We start from the raw sequence: 21030 nt of genomic DNA on the forward strand, positions 1-21030 counted from the left end.
CGGACAACGTGCACGCAGCGTGTTTATGGCCTCCCCCCATTCAAGATTAGCCCGCTCGGTTTGAAGTGTGTTCCTTGGATTTGGAATGCAGATGCTTTGTTGGCGAGGAGGAGGAATCAGCGAGGAGTCTGAAAGCGACGAGTTTTTGATTAATGAGCTTTGAAATGGCTCTCCAGGAGCAATAAAGAATGAACTGCATGCGCGCTCGCTCTCTCTTTCTCTCTCTCTCTCCCGCGTGCACGCGTGCATACACATTAAAACACGCACACGCATGCACTTTCCCTTTTCGTGCTCGTCGATACATTGGGCATGTTTTAAAATCCACCGATCGATCAGGATGGAGCTCATTTTCTCTTTTTTTTTTAGTAACAATCAGACGCTCGGTGTCGTAAAAAATAATAAAACGCCAATAATCTCCGGGGTCTTTTATATTTCGCTGAAATGCACTTTACGTTGGATTTGCCTGCTGTCTAATTTATCGATCCGCTTCTCCTTGTTTGCAAAAGTCCAGTGGCGCTCAATTGGCCTCCCGGTAGCCAGCGAGCTAAACAAGGCATGGCCATTGATATTCATAATGAAAACACACACGCTGCCTCGTGGAAATAAAACAGTCAAGTTTGAGCACTTTATTTACAAAATGTCCAACACAATAAAATAGAACATTGCAATATCATCGGGGGTGTGGGAATTTGATGAGTAACGACGGGAGACAATGAGTAGAAAAACCAAAATGACATGCTGGTGTGTACAATATTTGATACTTGGATAGTCTACGATTTGCTTAAGGTTCCACACAAGATTAACCATGGACACATAGTGGTGCTTATACACTATAAAATGCCCCATTTGTTCCCGATATACAATTAGATTTTTTTTTTTTCAACAACCCTGTTTTGCCATCAAGTGCACTGATCTGTCCAATCTTACAAAAAGAACACACACACATATAAATACTCGCTTATAAACGATAAATAATGTGCAATCATTTAAATAATAAATAGAAACGATTATTCAATAATCATGAGAATAAATAAATACGATGATGAAGGATGAGATCCTGACAAAAAAAAAGACAAAAACGGGACTAAAAGTCCTTCTCACTACTGATGAGTTTCTACGTTCATCATCTACAAGCCTTTTACTTCAAGTCAAATATTCAGTCCAAAATGCGCATTGCACTTGATATATTTATATATTTAGAAAAGGGGAGGAAAAAACAAGAAGTCTCAGACATCCCCAAGTGTTCAAAAAATACACAATAATAGTCATATCAATACTGTGATGGTGACTCTCTCGGAGTTATTAATAGTGAGGTAATAAAAAGAGCGCCACGTCATATTGGGCGCACACACACTCACACGGATCCACACTTCTATTACAAGTGCGTGAGTTTGGGCGCTTCCTGAATCCTTCCCTGAGTGGCTTGGTGCGAGGTGAGGTCCGTGTAGGTGGGGTGGGGGTCACAGGGTCCGTGGTGGTGGTTCCCCGGGATCTGGGCGGCGCAGCTGTAGTCCACGCTGGTGGACGACGGGTGGGGAAGGTGGCCCAGGTTGAACACGGGCCCCGACGCCGGCATGGAATCCACAAAGTTCCCCCCCACGTACACGGGGCTGCCCTGCAGGTTGGCGCCGGCGAAGGTGGCGCCGCTCTGCATGGCGTGGTGCTCGTACTCGGCGTTATGGTAGCGCTTCTGCTGGGGCATGCAGCCGCCCAGCGGGGCCGTGTAGGCGGCCAGGCCGTACATGTTCTGCTGGGGCTTGGCGAAGGGCGGAGGCGAGGGCGCGTCGTAGGCCAGCGAGTTGCCCAGCTGGCCCGAGTAGCCCATGTGATTGGCCCCGCTGAGCGGCGGGCTTCTGTCTGGGGAGTGCCCCAGGGGGGAGTGCGGGATCCCTTTGGCCTTTTGGTCCTTCTTGTACTTCATCCTCCTGTTCTGGAACCAGATCTTGATCTGGCGCTCGGTCAGGTTCAGCAGATTGGCCATCTCCACTCTGCGTGGGCGGCAGAGGTAGCGGTTGAAGTGGAACTCCTTTTCCAGTTCCACCAGCTGCGCGCTGGTGTACGCGGTTCGGACCCGCTTGGACGCGGGTCCGGTCGGGCTCTTTTCGTCGCTCACCTCACCTGCGAGAAAAAAACAAAACAAAACATGGATGTCATTTTGGAGTTATACTATTTGTGCCAGAGGGCTGATTGTAAATCTATATATCCTAATGACGTCATCGTGTTATTGCATTTCCACTCTTATGAAAATGAAGATATTTTAGAGGTTCTACGTTGCACAACAGGTACTCTATAGCACCACTTGGTTCTTACTGGTATTCTATTAATGTATTGATTCATCAAAAACTATCGAAATATTAATTGATGACTTTAATAGTTTGATGCAGCCCTAATATATATGTATAGCCTACATATTTGCCGGATTTCTATAGTTTAATATGATGCCGTTTAAAATTACTGTAATTGCCATTTGGTGTCATTCCACAATGGACAATGGTTATAAAACTGCTGGGTCAAAAATTTACCAATATTAGTTTTTAAAAATATATATTGGAACGATCCACTAAGATCAATTTGACTCAACTTATTTTTTTATATATTTTTTTGTGTTGTGTGTGTGTGTGTGTGTACAAGCCCACCCCGACAACCCAAAGTTGGGTCAAATTTACCCAAGAACTAGGTCCAATTTTATTTTATTTTATTTCATTTTATTTTTGCTCCAGGAGTTTTATTAATGGTATATAGAAACTAAGCGTATACAAGCTAAAGAACCAAATTTGGATGCTATTTAGAACCTTTTTTTTTGTGCGATGAATTGAGAAATCACAAACGAAGCAAACTACATCAGCTATTGTTCTTTTCTTCTTTTTTTTTTAATGGTCATAAAAAATGTTTTAATGTGATTAAAAGATGAGTATTTTTTTTAACAAAAAGAAAAAAAAACATAAATGTGACACGATTTTCTTTGAGGGTCACTTAAAAGATGCAGCAGAACTTCTCTAGCCCGCGGGCCTTGAGTTTGGCACCTCCATGCACAAGCCTCTCCATCATACCTGCAGCGGCGCAGTTATTAGTCTTCTGCTTGGCGTTCTGCCGGCTCTCCTTCATCCAGGGGAAGATCTGCTTTGTCAGGGCGGGTGACGCGTTGCTGCTCCCCGGCGGCGGCTTCTTTTTCTGGGCCGCGGTGCCGGCGGATCCGGGCGAGGGTGGCAGCGGGGCTCCGGCCTGCTGCTGTTGCTCGACGCTCGGCGCTTGGCTGCTGCTGCTGTTGCTGCTGCTGCTGCTGCTACTGTTGTTGTTGCTATTCGTGTTATTGTTACTTTGGCTGCTGCCGCCGCTGCTGCTTTGCCGCATGCAGTCGCCATTTAAGTCGGCCTCTTTGAGGCTCAGCGGCCTGACGGCGGAGGTCTGGATGGGGCACACGGAGCCCTGGTAGTCCGCGTCGATGTTGGCCGCGGGGTAGGACTGGTGAGCGTAGTTGTACGAGTCAGCCTTGGGGTACGTGTAGCCCCCGAAGAGTCCAGAGTTGTCGTAATAGGTTGCTTTCTGCATTTTTGTTGGATCACTCAAACACAATCAAGCAGAGGGAGCGCGTCTCTCCAATGGCATCAAATTTTCACGTGATTGGCCTCCCCCACCTTGGCTCCAGTCTGTCACCTATAAATATGAAGCAACATGCAGTATTTTACAATTAAAACAAAAAATACTCGTGGTGTACATTGCAGCGCCATGTTGGGTCCATTTTTTTGGGGGGGGGGGGGGGGGCACACAAAACAGTTAAAGTTTAACTTGGGCTCAAAAGGGCTCTCTGTGGGGCTTTGGTGTGAAGCTGAATCAGCATTTGACACAGCGACACACAATGGCCTTTTCACTCATCACAAAGTGACAAAGCGCCGTCGTGCATTGTTCAAGATGAGAACCGATCACATGATGACCAAAATACTGTTAATATCAATAAATGAAATGTGTACGCGTGTGTGAGGAGGGGGGGGGGACAAGTTATGTGTCGTTTGTGTGGGCGTGGCTGGCACAATTTTGTATGATCATTTGTCACACCTTGCATAATCGAATACAATTCAATAGAGAACAGTTGACGGAGTGCAGACGCGGTTATTTCGTTTTTAGATTGGAATTTGCAGCAGTGTGAAATATTATTTCTCATATTTTGCACAAATAATCAAATTATTACATACTCAGAAGACACTCTTAAAAAAATTAAAAAATTTAAAAAAAGTTGGGTTAAAAATACCCCAATTCGGGTCAAAACTGGACCAATCCCCTACTTGGGTCAATCTAACCCAAATTTGGGTTGTTGTTGTTTTTTTTGTACAAAACTGGGTTAATTTTACCCTTTTGGGGGGTTTGTTTCGTATGATTCGATTACATTTTTATGGTGGTATTTAACAGGTCAAATTGACCTAAATAGTGTATCAATATATTTTTTTTACCCATATTGGTTTGGTTTTAACCGGGCCACTGTTTTTAGAGGAGGCAATAATATATTTTGTTTGTTTGTTTGTTTATTTATTTATTTATTTATTGTACTGACTGACTTCCCTTTTTTTTTTTTCCTGCCTTACACACAAATTCAATTAAATGTAATTAACTACACTATAATGTCCAAATATTGAAAATAATTAAGCTGCCCATTTTCTGACCAGGTCGCAATCGGCGTCCTAAAGTCACGTCGTAAATATCCAAAGCAGACTTTTATAGTGTATGTTGGTGGTAGCACTCGTCGTGCTGCATAACAATTGCACCTGTCACTGTGGACCGCCGCGGCAAAATTTATGGGCGCAAATGTGCGCGTCGTACACACACACACACACACACACACACTCACACACACACATTGCACTCGACATTACAAGTGCAAAACAACCACGCGTAGGTGGAAGGCAAGCGAAAGAATTTCATATGGTGCCGAGCTGCTCTTATAAAGCGATCCCTGCTCGCCATCGAGAGAATTTGCGCAAAAAAAATTGCACGACTCGGAAATGAATCGTTGGATTTTTACATTTGTATATATCTTCTTTTTTTTTTTTTTTTTACTGTATTTGGTTTGTTTTGGAGGTGAATGATGACATTTCCATGCCTCGTGTCTGTTTAGGTCATTGAAGGTTCACTTTATGTTGGGAAAAAACAACAACAACAAAAGGCTTCGTTTGTTTGCCGTGTGTGTGTTACTCACCAAAATCTGCGTAAATGTGTGTGACGTCTGTTAAAAATGTATCACCGTTCCCAGCTCCACCTGCAAAACACAAATGTATTTATCACTGCTTATTGTTTGATTAAAAAAAAATACATGTGCGCAACAATAATAATAATGATAAAAATCCCCTTAATAAATCCAACGTGTCACGTGATTGCTTCAAGCCTCGGAAGAAAAGAAAAAAAAGTCCCGCATGTGCACTTTTAAACACAAAGAAGATATTTAGCAGTCATAAGCTGTTTTTTGTGACCTTTTGGGTCACGCAGCTTTTTAGTGGTCGTTTAATGAACAACGAGGAGCCGTTTTTTGAAAGCTTTAAGTAGAACCCGAAATGTCCAACCAAACGCCAAATGTTGCTTCACACGCGCACGTCGCCGGCGTCCAGAAATTCCGACGTGATGCCGAAAACAGGGCCTCGGGTGTGGAATTATTTGTCCAAGCGGGTCGATGTATGGTCGCTCGAGTGCTTCGGCCCACTGGGCGACTATAGTAGCAGACATGCTCGCCTATTCAAGGCGCAGTGTTCCTCGCCTACGCGCTGCCACGGTAAGTTTGCTCAACACAATGGGCCCGACTCCATGCAGACGATTATTATCTCCAAGATGGAGTCGAGAATTATTTGTAGGGAGGCGTCAGAAAAAAAAGTGAAATTAGTAGCGAGTGTTAAGGTAAAAAATAGAAATTAGTAGCGAGGGGTTTGGTAAAATTGGATATTCGCTTTTAATTAGAAAAGCCATAAAAAAAAAAAAGCTGAATTGTGATTTTAAAAAAAAACGTGTGTTTTTGTTAATTCGTCAATGTGGAAATAAGAATATTTAAACTGTAATATGACTTTTTAAATTAAAGGCTTAAAAAAAATTAAAACAGTGTGGAAAATAAACGCATTTCCTTTGTCCGCGAACACAAGCCTTGAGGTTTTTTTTTTTTTTGTTTTTTTTTTAAACAAAGCCGCGCAGCTCAAACCACATAAATCACGCCGAACGCCATTGTGACGATAAGACAACAAATTAATGTGATTTACGATCCGGGAGTCAAAAAGAAGAAAAGTGCCTTCTACTTTTCCCTGGCTGGCTCTCGTGGAAATGAGCCGAAAAGTGCACCGGCTTCCGTCTCCATCATATTTGGCTTTTTTTCCCCCCTTTTTTGTAAAACTGAAGAAGCTTCCTTTTTGAGGGTCTGCATCCACTTGCATCCGCGTTGGATTTAACGAGGCTTCCTCCGCCTCCGCGTGGAATAAATCACGCTTGCATCAAATTAACCTGCTTAAAGGTTGCTTTGCGCCATGCAGCTGCTTACCTTGCGCGTCAATTCATCATTTACAGTAAAAAAAAAAAAAGAAAAAAAAAAGAAAACGATCGAAGCGGTCGAATAAATCCTTCAGCTCGCCTTTTATGTGCACACAATGCTGTCCTAAACCCGATCTTGCTCTTTTGCAGACATTTCCATACAGCGGTGAAGACAGTATTCCCGAAAGAGTGCAGCGAGGACTCAGCTACCAATAAAAAGCCAACATTGGGTTATCCTTATTTCTGCACAGCAAGGAGAGGAGAGAAGGGAAAGGGGGGGAAAAAAAACTCGCTGGCAATCAATCAGCAAATGAAATAGCAGGAATTCAAGTGTAAGGCCCCGTGTAGATTTGGGAGCTAAACAGTAGAATATTTGGTTTGGGGAGGAGGGGGGAGCTTTATGATGACAAATAAAGGCAGTGCCCTGCGAGATGCGAGCATATTTGTCCACGTGATTTGTTCTTCCTCCACCTCACAGATCCATTTGAACAAAAAAAAAAGAAGAAAAAAAAAGAAGAGGATGCGGTCATATTTAGTCCATTCAAAAAAAATCACATTTTTGCCACATATTTCGAAAGGTAACCTTGTTGTCATAACACAGCCAATGGCAAAGCATTTGTGCTTGCTGTGAAGAAAAATATTCAGCATATGTTCACAGGGTCATAAAAGTGAAAGATTTACAGTTTTCGCCCCTCCTCCCCTTTCTCCCACCCTCACACCCTTTCAGGAATCACTGGGAATGATTTACCACCATGCACAAGTGTCAAACTCTTTCTACACGTTGACAACGAAATATTTTTTGCCATGCACACATCCACAAATCCAAAATAGTCCCCCCACGCACGATGCAGGAAAATAATCGGACCTACCCGAGCATCCATCGGTTCGGATGTGTCGCTCCGGACGCTGCTGTGCTGCTTAGAAGCTATTATTGCCCCCCCTGCGCCCCCCTTTTCCTTAGGAAGATCTTTTCAGTTTTTCCAAGTCTAGATAGAGTCCTCGCGATTAATGACGACGCCGAGCTTCGAGGGGGGCGCCTGGGAGCTGCATTAATTATCGCGGCGGTCACGTGATCTGACACAAGGAAGGGGGGTGGGGGGTAGGGGGGGTGGTAGCAAGCTTGCAGCGAGATGCTGTCGGCGTGGATTTTCCTGCGAATGTCCCCCCCAAAAAAACAGACGAAGCGCTGTTGTTGTCAAGAAGGAAGAAGGAAGGCGGAGGGAAAGAGAGGAGAGTCAAATATGGCCGGATGGGGAGAAGCAGCGGCGGTGGCGCATGCGGCTGTCATTGCAAGTGGCACACGTTGCCTATGGCTGCCATTTATTGGTGCTCGCGCATGTAGGTCAGCGCCGATGCTCACCCCGACATGTGTAGTCCAATCACGCACTTTTCCCATACAATCATATGCGAATATTAATGGGGGGGAAGGGAGGGGGCGCCTTGCATCTATCCTGCATCCATCGTGGACGGTGTGATGCGTTCATGGACATCACTTTGATTTGATTTGGAGCATGGATAGTGGACGTGTGTGGTGTGTGTGTGTGTGTGTGGGGGGGGGGGGGTCCACATGTCTTGTTCGAGGCATTTTGTGTGATATTGATATGAGCTGCAACAAGGTGTGAGGTATTTCGTTATTGGTGCCACTTGAAATCATGTTCAGGATTATTTTCACTGAACAGCGAATAATCACGTCACACTTGAAATTAAATGTATTTTATGACGTCATTATTAAAAACCCAAACGCATTCAACGTGTACACAAAATCGCCTATGAGGATGGAATTGGCGTTTAGTATTTTTTATTTATTTTTATTTTTCTTTAACCTGCACCCTTAAAACTTTGAGTCCAAAAGTAACCAAATGTTGTATATTATTAAATAAAAAAATAAAATAAAATGTACTGATTTGGGTCAAATTGACCAAACTTTTTGTATCAAAAGAACCCAATTTTTTTAATTGTTTTTGTACATAAAAATGTATAAAAGTTAGGTCAAATTGACACCTAAGAAGTGCATCAGTCCATTTTTTTAAACCAAAATTGTGTTATTCTTGCAGCACTTTTAAGAATGTGGCTTTATGTAGCCTGTATTGTACATGGAAAAAAATGGTAAAAAAAATAAATAAATAAATACTATAGGCCTACATTGAAAAAAATGACTGTCTCGTTCATCCAAAGTTTTTTTTTTCTTTCATAGGCTACATTTAATTGAAAATGGCGGTTTCCGGTTCACTTAAGCTGAAAGCAAATTTCACTCCCCTCAAACCAATCAGATTTACTTAAAAAGCATTTTCTGATTATTATTATTATTTTTTGTGCTCACTGTGCTTTACAAGACTGCGTTTGTATTTTGGAATCAAGCAAAAATGGACAGAAGATAAATTAGGTTTAAATGACAATAAGTTAGGACTTCGATTATAGGAGAGAAAATTAGTCCATATTGTGTCAAATTTCTCTTTGCAGAAACTGCGTGTAGAATACTCAATTGTCCAAATAAGCAATTCATAATGGATTTGTGTTAAATTCGAAGCATTTTCGTCCACGTTACGTGCAAATGCGTGAAAGGAGAGCAACCAAACGGCGCACATTTGTGCTATGTTTTCCAAAAGCACCTTAGGCGCCAAAATAAAACAAAATAAGAAAAACTACGTGGTAAATATATATATATTTTTTTAAAGTAACAAAAACTATCGTTAGTTTGACAAATACTTCAATTGAATGATTAAATTGCTCGACTGAAATTAGACACTCCTTCTGCCATCACTTAAATGCATAATCAGTAGAAATCTTTATTTGTTTCCAATATACTTCTTACATCCCGATGCACAAATACAAGGTAGAAAGCATGTACAAAAATAAGACCAGTAAAAGACATTGCGTATTGACAATGACGCCAAACGGAATATCATACTGCGCCTTTTTTGGCGGAGGGACATAGAAAGAACTCCGTTGTAGAAATCAGGCACCGACTTGCTTCGAATGCTTGACGGAGTTGTTTGTGAGGGCGAAAAGGGAGAAAATGCAGCTCGTCCGGCCGGGTCAGGGGGTGTCGGGGTCATCCCTCGCGGCTTGAGCGTGTCCCCTGGATGAACCTGCCACCGACCTTCGCCTCAAATACCTCCCCGGCAAAACCTCCACGAGCTGGGGCAGCTTCTGGGCCTTCTCTTGTCTTCACACAATGGCGGCTTTAAAACAAAACCCCAAAAAGGAAGAGAAAAAAAAGGGAGAAAAAATCCGTCTTTTTTCCTTTCTTTCTTTCTTTCTTTTTTTTTTTACCCGACGTAAATCCCCCACCCTTTTGTGTAAAAACATTCTCACATTAAACTAAGACGAATCCTGACGTAAAGCCATGCACGAATGTGTAATTTGTAAAAGATTACAGAAATGATAGCATTCATTTCATCGTAAATGTACACCTTTTTAAACAAATAAATAAAATTCAACATTCTCCTAAATATCCGCCATATTTCAAACGAACTCGATGCCATGCATGAATATTTTTTTTGGAAGGAATTCACATGGAGGAGAGCAAAAAATATTCAAATGGCTATTCAATACATGGAATGTTTGGGAAGCAATGGGGGGAAAAAAACGCTTTTTGTACAAAATAAGTTAAAACAAACAAGCAACGAAGAAGAGCGAAATATATAAAATGAAAATGGACGATTTCCTTCAAGTAAATTGTGCGTTTTTTGTACGTGTGTAATCTGAACGAATGGCCTGCTAAATAAAGCCCCTAAAGCCAGCATGAATCCACGAGAGACGACATTTTAAATCCAAAGAGGCCCCCCACCCAAAAAAATAAATAAAAATTTTTCTTGGATTTGTGGCGCCTCTGAGCAGGAAGTGTGTCGAACCTCTCCGGTAGGCAAAACACTGATTGATTGATTTTTTTCTTCTTTTTTTTTCACGTCTCAGGCTCAGGTCAACACTGATTTTTGTCGTTAAATAAAAAAGTGAAAAAAACGGCTTTCGGTCCATGCAGGTGAAATTGTTATTTATAAGGACGTAATGTCAGCGTGATTGTCCTTGTGGAGGCTTTGCAGGTGGCCGGGGGTCGGCACCGACCTGCCTTTGGTGTTGGGCAGTTTGTGGTCCTTCTTCCACTTCATCCTGCGGTTCTGGAACCAAATTTTAATCTGCCTCTCGGACAGACAAAGCGTGTGCGCGATCTCGATTCGGCGCCTTCTGGTCAGGTAGCGGTTAAAGTGGAACTCCTTCTCCAGCTCCAGAACTTGCTGGCGCGTGTAAGCCGTCCTCGAGCGTTTGGGCTCGGAACCGGTGTAATCCGGATTCACTGCAAGGAATTACAAATGATTATTATTTAAGAAATGGGAAAAGTGGGGTCATTTTTTTTACGCACACAAAAAAAAGGCAATCGAGCTTTTTAGGTTCTCCTGTTTCGCGGCCTGCTTCCTCCCCCTCCCAGCTATCAAATTTACGACTCGTGTAATTGGCAAGGCCTTTCAAACGCTCCCATAAACATCACACCGCATGATTCCCGAAGTAGCAGTCGAGCTCACCCGTGGTGACGTGCACTTTCTTCATCCAGGGGTAAACCACCGCGGGCTGCTTCGCTTGGACCCCGTTCGGACTCTTGGCGTTCTCCTGTCCACACGTCTTGGCTCCAGCCACGCGTACCGACTCGCCCGGTTCCGTTTGCTCTTCGTACGACGGGCTCGGCTGGCGGGTTCTGTCTTGGACGTGACCCCGCGGCTGGAGCGGGGACTCCTGCACTGCGTTGCAGCCGAACGCTTGCTCCGTGTAGTTTGCGCGTGGGTAGCTGGCCGGGTGCTGAAAGTCAGCATCCTGCGAGGGGTTGAAGTAGTCCGAACCCTGCTCAGGTATGTAGTTATTCTGCGAATATTCCTCGCAGGGAGGAAATTTAGGATCCACATACTTGGAGTTGACCATATACGAACTCATGGCCATTAATTTGTGAAGGTAGAAAATACTAATTTTTCTCCAGTTGTCTTTTTTCCTCCCTCCATAAAGCCCTCCTACTTTGGTGTCAACTGAATAAAGTTAGCGGACCATGTGACTGCGCCGGGCCAATGGAGGTGACGCAGCTGCTTGCACGGGTAAACATACAAGCATAAGAGCAATTTCATCCTCTCCAAATATGCCCCTAATTAGACTCCTGGAGGAAAAATAAACCTTCAAACATCTGCTTGCGTGCACGTCTGGAAAACACAAGTCCACCCAGGAGAGAACAAAACCACTTTATACCTCGGGGAAAAAAAGAAGACATACAAAAAAAAAAAAGTAGTAAAGCATCCACCACCAAGCTCTTGTGGTGTTGAAAAGCGACAAAGAAGAAGCCCCCTGAGTGAGGACAATTGATGGCGACTGTCTTTGTCAAGGAGGGGGGTCATCCAAAAGTTACACCAATCTCATGCCTTCATCTCGCAAACAATTGGCAGCCTCTGGGAATCATTCATTAAACAAGAGAGGGAGGGGGCGTGCGATGATCACTGTCAAAAAACAACAATTTGTGTAATTTGGACTAAATTGAAGTTGGGGTAACATGTAAATATCATTTATTGACATTTATGGCAGAAATGCTCCAAAACAATTTGCTGAGTTGTTTTGACTTCTTTCTTTTTTTTTTTTTAAGTTGGGGGTTCAATTCTTTGTTATGAAATGCAAATCAGCCATATAGCCTATCACAAAATCCAAACTTAAAAGAAATTGTAATCTCTTGAACTTTTATCAAAGTTGAGATGTGGAGTTCATGCAGCAAGCATTACTCCAATCCGAGATGAGAGGTTAAGGCATCAACGAGGAAGTCAATACATCGAAGTCTTTTCATCGACCATATACTCCCCTAGAATCGAATCTGTGACTGGGTTTACATCACACAAATTCGGTTCTACAGGGTATATATAGACGACGGCATGAGGCCTTCCTCAGATCAGCAAAATGAACAAAATCAAAAGTTGAGTATACAAGAAAAAAATCGTGCAAACTTCTTCATTTGGACCCCCCCCCCCACACACACACACACACAAAATACTTCCTTCCCGTGTGTGTTTTCCTGCAATTTCCGCCATTTTGCCTGTTGATAATGACCCAGTTATTCTGGCTTCTTCTTGCCATTCCACTCAATTAGGACTGTCAAGCTAAAAAAATAAATAAAAAAAAACAGAAGAAGAAAAAAAAAGCTTCCTCTGTTCTCCCTGCAATTAAGATTATTTTCTAAAACTAAAGTTGCACCCATTTTGTGTTTTATATTGCAAAACTTTGCTCACTTTTTCAAAGTTCCTTCAGTTTTGATTCTATGCAGGAATCTTCCATTTGGGAGATGAATTTAATCTGTAATGCAAAAATCTGTTCACCTATACATTCAACTTCAAAGTTAGCATTAGAGTTAATTTTCTTGAGCTAATTTAATTTACCTATCTTGGTTCTTTTTTTTTTTTGTGTGTGCAGAGATCCTCCACATGCATGGTGCCCGAAATCCTTCAGTCTTAATCCAATTTTATCATTAAAAAAATAATAATAATAATAATAAATCATCATCATCATGGCTCTAGATGTTTAGAAGCAACTATTAACCAATGGTTCTATTTTGCAATATTGTATCTAAAGAATTATATACCACAATCACCTTGGAACTAGAAATGAGCCCTGCGGAACACCAATGGTGCTATGCAGAACCTCAAAATCTCATGCAAAATCACCTTTATTTTCCAGCTAAATTTCCACAGCTCAGAGTTATACCCCCACCCCCCAAAAAATATATTTTTCAGGCCCTCTGACAGCTCAAAGGGGGCACAAGTTGACCAATTCTCTTTTTAGCCATTAACTATAAGCTCAGTGGCAGCTACTTACACAGCTCTGCAGCCAAGCTTTCACTCTTACTGATTAATTATTGTGCATATCAAACCGCCTTGATCATTTTTCTTCGATTTTCTTGTCATGTTGCTCAAAATATCAGTTTGAAGTGAGCATGTAAGAGAATAAGATTGCAAGTCGTGACTTTAATTTAAAGACGAAAAAAAGACCAGCAGCTGTTTCAATTTATCCACAAAAATATAGACTGTCATCCCCTATAGGACATGTTGACAAAATAATATTGCTGCAAAAAAAAAAATTAAAATTAAAATTAAAAAAGACAAATTGAAACGAGTATGAACAGGATGACATTTTATACAAATCATTTTGACTTCAAATGCAAAATTCGTTGCAAATTCGTTGAAGTATAAACATAGAAGAAGAAGAAGATGCAATATTGCACACGTGTGTCGGTGAGACAGGCTGACCTGTCTTTCACCTTGCCCGGGCCAGCCAGCACTTGAGACGGGTCAAAGCCGAAATGCAGCACAAAAGAATCATACAGTCAGCGTTTTTCAAACAAACACTCAGAAAAAAAAAAAGTGTCTTGGCCTCTTCGCACTCAGCAGGGATTTCTGCATTGGAAAGCAAGAATTGTGGTGCCACATTAAGACGTTTGAATTATAAGTCAAAGCAGCGTAATGTTTTAGTTCGATGTCATTTCCGCCAGTTATTTTGGTCGAACTGATGCTACTGAAAAAAAAAACGCATCAGGCCCTTTGAGCTTTAGGCCGCACGTGACAAATAGGTTTTATTGTATTTATTTGTGCATAATAATTGATCATTCTCGTTAGAAAATAGACCATTCGCGCAGCAGAACAGCAATGTACTGAAGATAAGCCGATAAGCAGAGATGGAATGCAACTTAAGTCGTCACTAGAGACGCTTCAGTATTTTTAAAGCCACACGTTGAATATTTAAATCACATTTGAAGCACACACAAAAAAAAAGCAGCATAAGAAAGTCAGGTAGAACGTGATCTCGCTAAGCCCCCCCCCCCCCCCCCCCCATATCTCCCCACCACAGCTGCCCCCATTTTCCACGCAGGAAACAGCGTTAGGTGCGCGCATGACATCATACGCCCATGCAGCAAATGATAAAACGCCGTCTTACCGCACTGCCAGCAACACGCACACACACACGCACGCGCGCGTATACACTCCACGGCGTTTTGTCGAGCTCCGTGGCCGACGCGGAGCACCACGCGGCCTGACCGGCGGAGCGCGCTCCTCTCCGGCCCATCTGGAGCCGCTCGCCAGTACACAAAGCGAATTATATTTTGTCTTGTCAAGCCACCGGCCATAAAGCAAACTTTAATGGCGTCACGTGTTTCCTCGCAGCCACTCACCAGAGCGCGCGGGCCCATAAATAACCCGCCAAAGTTGCACTTCCTCATGAGGAATGGCTGCAGAGCGTGCATGTGAGGGAGGAAGGAAGGAAGGAAGGAAGAAAGAAAGAAGGAAGGTCACAATTGTCATGACACTGGGAACACGTGTGCACAGAAATTGACATTTTTCTTAAAGAACCCCTAAGTTACTTTTAAAATGGTAAAAAAAAACACACACACATTTATTATTGCTTCAAATATAATTATAATTATTATTTTTACTGTCCGTAATATTAGGATTCAAATATGCGTCATTATACCATTAAAAAATAATAGCAATATTTTTAGAAAACTTTTTTTTACTATTTCTTAATTAAATAATTGTATTTTATTTGATATTCTGTTTTTAACGTATTTTTTTAAATTTACTATATTAATAAAATAATAATAATAATAATAATAGCGTATATTTTTATTTAGTAACGATGATGATGAGTGGTAATAGAATACAAATAGGCTAATTGATATTTCTTTAAGCGCAGCTAAAAAATAATTGTAATAATGTCCAATTATCATGATTATTATTATTATTGGTCTAGTAGTAGTTGTTGCAGCTGCCAGTGTAGCAATTATCAATTATATTAGTAGTAGTCATTGGGGTAATAGTAGTATTTGTAGTACTGTAGTGGCAGTACTAGTAGTAGGAAGGATATTACTAGTAGAAGTAGTATTCAAATAGTCATAGTCGTAATAGTAGTACTGTATTGTAGTAGCTGTACTATAGTAATGGGAGGGGCATTCGTAATTGTAGTCGTGGCAGTACTAGTAGTAGGAAGTGTAATAGTAATACTAGTAGTAGTGATACTAGTTGTAGGAGGGGTAATAGCAGTACTAGTAGTCGTTTTAATAGCAATAGCAGTAATCGTAGCATAGGAGGAGTAATAGTTTAAGAAGTAGTTGTGGTAGCAGAAAAAAACAGTTGGTAGTGGTGATGGTTGTTAGTAATCCAAATCAACTTCACACTCAAGTAATGATCTTGTTTCAATGTAATGACAAATGTATTTAGTTTGAAATTCGGGCCTGTTCAATTGAACACATGCATGGCAACAAGTGGAAACACGCTCATTGTATCCCCTGCCATCTAGTGGAAGAACATGTAACTGTTTCTGCCTGTCACTATACGTCGCTGGCATAGATTGATGAAAACGTGGAGCTTGTTTTTTTGTCACGCTGTAATCATTTGCAATCAAGTGAAAGTGGATCAGCACATCTGATGATCTCTCACACCGTGGTTGGAACTCACTGCCGTAAGTTATGTGAGTGCTGTCTCAAAACAGTGACGTAATTCCAGCATGCAGCCAATCCTCCTCACTGAGGAAGGTCATGATGATGATGATGATGATGATTATGGTGATGTCAGGCGCTGTTGTGTGTATTCTGCTCCTCACTTAACATAAATATCATCTTTTAGTACAGCCACAACATGATTGATTAAATAAATCTCAAACTAATAAGCAGTTTTAAAGATGAATTCGTGTATACAAACGTCAATAACTGACCCCAAACCGCCTTTAAGGAGGACAAGCAGAAATAGTCATGTGACAGTGCTTCCCAGCCAATCAGAGCTCAGCTCCATTGGCAACCCGAGGCTGACTGTTGGGCAACACCGCCTCCTGCTGGATACTGGTGTATTGCACCCTCTTTTTCAACTCTCTCCCTCCCAACATCCAAATGTTTGTGCACCGTCGTGATGCGAGAAGCATATTAAAGCAGGCACCTGTTCCAAATTTACATTAATTTGGATTTAATTTCGTTAAATTTTACAATACATGTTTCTGCTTCAGATTCTGACTTGAGTTATATTTGATATATTTGTTGCAGTGCACGACGGAACTGAAGCCTTTACAGGCCTTTGTGGGCAAAATGTGTGTAATTGAACATTCAACTAAATGCGTGTGATAATGTGCGTGTGTGCGATATAGATAACATTTTAAAAAAAAGAGACATAATACACTGCAAATATTATATGGCAGACCAAACGAAATCCAAATGGTCCGTATTTGAAATGAGCAGATCGCAATCTGTAAGGATGTTTGAAAGTCCTTTAAAAAAAAAAAATAAACATATGAACTGAATGAAACAAATGCCAAAGCAAAAATGCTAACTAACTGCGTGCGTTTCCAGGCTACTCTGCTTGCTGCTTCTGTCTGTGCTGAGCACGCAGCCTCCATTTTGCCGCATTGCAGTCAGGCTGTAAATACTTTCGCAGCTGCCTGTCAGGCCACACTGAAATACTGTCTTTGTTCACTCGGCGCCCATCTCCAGCAGCTGAAAAGCAGCGAAGAAAACGTCCCCAAGGAAAGACTTGCATTATACGAAGCCATTTGGAAGAGTTTAATATCAATTGGGCAGAATTGGCAAGAGCGTGTATCAAATCATTCCAAAACATTTCTAATCACTTGCACTTGCACCTCTCAGACAGAAGCAATCGATTGCGAAACGCAAGACAATGTATTGCACAATCAAACGCACTTTTTTTCTTCCTTTCACAAAAATAAAACATTTTCTCATTATACACCAAAAAAAATAAAAATGCGATTATTATCATTAGCTGGTTTGACAGTTCGTCCAAACGAACTGCCGTGCACTACCCCTGCTTGGCGTGACTATATGCAACAGGAAGCTGTCAGATTTCCCATTCAGACAGACACACGTACATAAAAAAAACTTACAAATGGATGGTGGATAATCCATGCTTAATCGCCGACGTCGCCTCTTTGCTGGACACTGCATGGCGTCAAGTTGACTTCGGCGAAGCGAGCAGACGACTGGCAAATTTTGACAGAAAGCTTCACCGATATCGCTTTGGAGAGCAAATAGACGCAGAATGAGGTGATGGAGGGAGGAGGGGGACCTGGGATAGGAGGGGGGTGGGGTGAAGCGTTGTTGGGGGGGGGGGGGTTCGGCCTGCCTGCATGGGAAATGAGAAAAAAGAGCCATGAAGACGTTTGCTGCCTCGCACACATGACCAGTGGCGTCCAATGGCAGGCCATAGAAGCTCATAAAGGCGTCGAGCGTCAAGTTGTAAATTGTCCTCTCACAAAAAGAGGAATTTGCACTGCAGTAACTCTTCCTATTTTTTTTTTGGCGCATAAAGGCGAGGGGCCCCGGCAAGCTCTTTTTTTTTCTTTTTTTTGTATGCCTTCTGCTAGCTGCGAAAACGACAAAATGCTAAACTACAAAACGACGTACCGCACGAGAAAGTATTTGAAGCCGCGCATTTTGAGGTGAAACAAGAATTGCTTAAAGAGACATAGTAGCCTTGGTCCATTCTAAACGTTTTAAAGGTCCATTGGTCCATCACCAAAGAATATAAATAAATAAATGTGTCTCCTATTTTATGAATGACACGAGAGATTGCGCAGTAGGCCTTATTTGCGCACCAATGCAAAAATACCTCAAATATTTCCTTCCACATTTGCTTTATAACAGAGAATATAGCCTAATACCAAACAGATGATAGTAAAATATATTTTTTTAATGTATAGCTAATGTCTAATATGTCTACATGAGATTCTGTTGTCTGCTGCTCTTTGTATTCGCACTGCGGGCCTGTTACGTGTGTGTGTGTGTGTGTGTGTGTGTGTGTGTGTGTGCGTGTGTGTGTGTGTGTGCGTGTGCGTGTGTGTGCGTGCGTGCGTGTGCGCGTGCGCGCGCGTGTGCGCGCGTGTCTGTTTTCCCCCCATTTCAAACCAGATCCAAAACAATAACTGGATAGACGCCGATGAGAATGATTAAAATACCAGAAAAATTGGCCTACAGTAATCCATTAGCCTCAGGTTTAACCACTGTCACAATATTTATTTATTTATTTGTCATACTGTTAATCCGCAAATGTTCAATCGAGGCCACTGCTGGACTCTTGTTAATTTTTTGTTTTGTTTTACTCGGGATGCTATTATAGGCTAACTTGTGTGTGTGCGCGCGTGTGTGTGTGTGTGTGTTGTGTGGTAAAAAATAAGACATGCTGGTGGTGAGATGATGGAATAGAAGATTATTTACAAGCACAATAAGGACTTGGGCTGCCGAGTTGCATTTAATTTATAGTCTCACTTGGTTATCTTTTCACCACCGTGTTATAGTTTTTCATCTCTCTTTTTTTTTTAATAGCCTATATTTGCTAAACTTATAGCCCACTCCTTAAAATGTTAAATACATTAACTGAACATTACATGACGTATATTCTATAGTTTCATCATTTTTACTCATTTTTATTGTACAGTATTTATATATTTTTTATAGGCCTATTCGTCTTCAGTATGACATTGATTTAGGCGCTGATTGGCTAATAGAAATCACATGGTTCGACGGCCTTGTAGTGAAGGGGCATGTATTTACCATCTTTATTTGTAATATCACATTTCAAAGTCCTTTTTAAAAAATCTGTACTTTTTATTGTCCTATTTGAACTTAATTTATGCTTTATAACCAGCTTCAACAAGTTCTGCTTGGCTTAATATAAAAATCAAAGCCATGCCAGGAGTCAACAAATAATATTAGCTCGTGACAGTTTTAAGAAAAAGCGTTAATAAATAAACTCCTGTTGACAAAATAGAAATTGTTTCTTTTAAATGTGTTTGCTATCCCCGTGTCACTCATTTAAACGCATTTGACGTTTTAATAAAAAATTGAAGTGAAACAATCGCAGGTTGCTGCGTCCGCCTGTTTTGTAAACATGAGAGCCGCTGACGTGTGACGTCACACGCAGGCGCGCCAATTAAACGTCATATTGGTCTTTCTGGTGTATATTTTACACAGAATTTAAGCAAGCTAATATATATGACAGTAATAATACAAGCACATGAAGTAATAGTAAAAAAAAAAATCTTGCATATTATTATTAGGCTTGTATTTGCCAAATATGTTTATGATTTATTATTAAGGTGTGTTTTTGGGGGAAGGGGGGCGGTAATGATTTGAGTGTGGGGAATATTTTTCTTGATTTGTAGTCTTCCAAGAGCCATCATAAATGTAGAAAAAAAATAGGATCCAATTTATTGTTATATAGCTTTTGTGGGTTTAACGTTGTAGTGCTTTTTTTGAACAGTTCCTCTGGGGCTTTATTTTGTTTTTAGTGTTGCATGGCTGACTGCATCAAATGCTACCACGGGTCCAGGGGTCTTCTGGTCATCAGCATAATATCGCATTGATGACGAGCTATACATTTTAAATTTTGTAATTTTGCACAACTCGAAAGTGGTGCCGAAGCTATAAGAAAAGTGCAAGAATGAATCTTTGTGATTGATCCAGTTGATTGTAATTAAGGCGACCAATCTCTCCTTTAGCCTTAATATAACATGAGCATTCATTAGCTTTATGCTATTCCATTAGTTTATGTTTCCTGTAACATTTATCCTCGTGGCAGTCCTCACTTTTATGACCAAACGACTGTTGACCTCAGCACGCACGCACGCGCGCGCGCACACACACACACTCACATTAAATGCAGCTGTTTTTTATGCTTGCATGCATTTGTGCAATGAACATCTGCAGTGCTAAATAAAAGAACAAATAGGCTTGCCGAGTCAGTGATCGCGATACCGGTATTACGGTATAGGAGGTAAGCAATCAGAAAGTCTTTATATGGTCACACATGCCTCTTTCTTTCTTTCTTTCTGTCCGGTTCGAGACCTGCAGTAGAAGCCAGCTAGGCCACTGAAGCAAACAATTGAATACAAATAAAAATAAAACACTTTAACTAACAACTCAGTTTTTAAAATACTTTTGCTTTTCGTGCACATTTATTTATATATATATATATATATATATATATATATATATATATAATGATCAGATATATATATATAAGTATAAGTTGCACAAACGTCAGTAAGATTTAATAATAGTAATAAACTACCAGTTATTTTATGTTCAGGTACTTGTACATTTTTAACTAATAATAATTGTTTAAAGACTTTTACTCAATGGCAACTTTAACTTTTACCAAAGTTTTTTTCCCTGTGAAGAAAATACTATTGTACTTTTTCTCACGTATCAAATCCAGATACCACTTAGTTGAACATTTTCTACAAGGTGGGTTTAATTAACTTCTATTAAAATTATAGTTGCTTTTAAAACACCTGTATTTTTACTCAAGTATCACATTTAGGTATTTTAGGACATTCACCTTAGTGAAGTTATTTGAGTTATTTGCACTTTTACTCAAGTATCGAGTTCAGACTTATACAAGATTCCATATAATTTCATACATATACCTTTTTTTTATTGTATTTTAATATACTATTACTAGATTCTTTATTTGCATGGTTTTCATATTTTACTTGTAATCACTACCTACTTTTTTTTTTACTGTG

General features: G+C 41.0%; 2 protein-coding genes across 2 annotated transcripts; both read right to left on the reverse strand.

The window, feature by feature from the left end:
• Positions 1 to 695: 695 nt before the first annotated feature.
• On the reverse strand, positions 696 to 6776 carry hoxd3a (homeobox D3a). The gene is made up of 4 exons (XM_086090942.1): positions 6506 to 6776; positions 5189 to 5248; positions 3051 to 3654; positions 696 to 2118 (listed from the first exon to the last, which is right to left on the reverse strand). Exons 3-4 carry the CDS (start codon positions 3547 to 3549, stop codon positions 1376 to 1378), a joined length of 1242 nt encoding a protein of 413 aa, XP_085947068.1. The 5' UTR covers positions 3550 to 3654; positions 5189 to 5248; positions 6506 to 6776; the 3' UTR covers positions 696 to 1375.
• A 2546-nt stretch (positions 6777 to 9322) lies between these two features.
• Positions 9323 to 12291, reverse strand: hoxd4a (homeobox D4a). The gene is made up of 2 exons (XM_086090944.1): positions 11016 to 12291; positions 9323 to 10789 (listed from the first exon to the last, which is right to left on the reverse strand). Exons 1-2 carry the CDS (start codon positions 11422 to 11424, stop codon positions 10491 to 10493), a joined length of 708 nt encoding a protein of 235 aa, XP_085947070.1. The 5' UTR covers positions 11425 to 12291; the 3' UTR covers positions 9323 to 10490.
• Positions 12292 to 21030: the final 8739 nt, after the last annotated feature.

The sequence above is a fragment of the Leptonotus elevatus genome, chromosome 12 (genome assembly GCF_054856555.1).
Source record: "Leptonotus elevatus isolate MCC_2025b chromosome 12, RoL_Lele_1.0, whole genome shotgun sequence".
NCBI lineage: Eukaryota > Metazoa > Chordata > Actinopteri > Syngnathiformes > Syngnathidae > Leptonotus > Leptonotus elevatus.

Bases quoted from the DNA above. Each gene is read 5' to 3' on its own strand.
- hoxd3a (XM_086090942.1), bottom strand. From the start codon at position 3,549: ATGCAGAAAGCAACCTATTACGACAACTCTGGACTCTTCGGGGGCTAC. The intron at 2,119-3,050 runs GTATGATGGAGA...TTTTTCTCGCAG, and splicing joins TAATAACTGCGCCGCTGCAG to GTGAGGTGAGCGACGAAAAG.
- hoxd4a (XM_086090944.1), bottom strand. From the start codon at position 11,424: ATGGCCATGAGTTCGTATATGGTCAACTCCAAGTATGTGGATCCTAAA. The intron at 10,790-11,015 runs GTGAGCTCGACT...AATTCCTTGCAG, and splicing joins GAAAGTGCACGTCACCACGG to TGAATCCGGATTACACCGGT.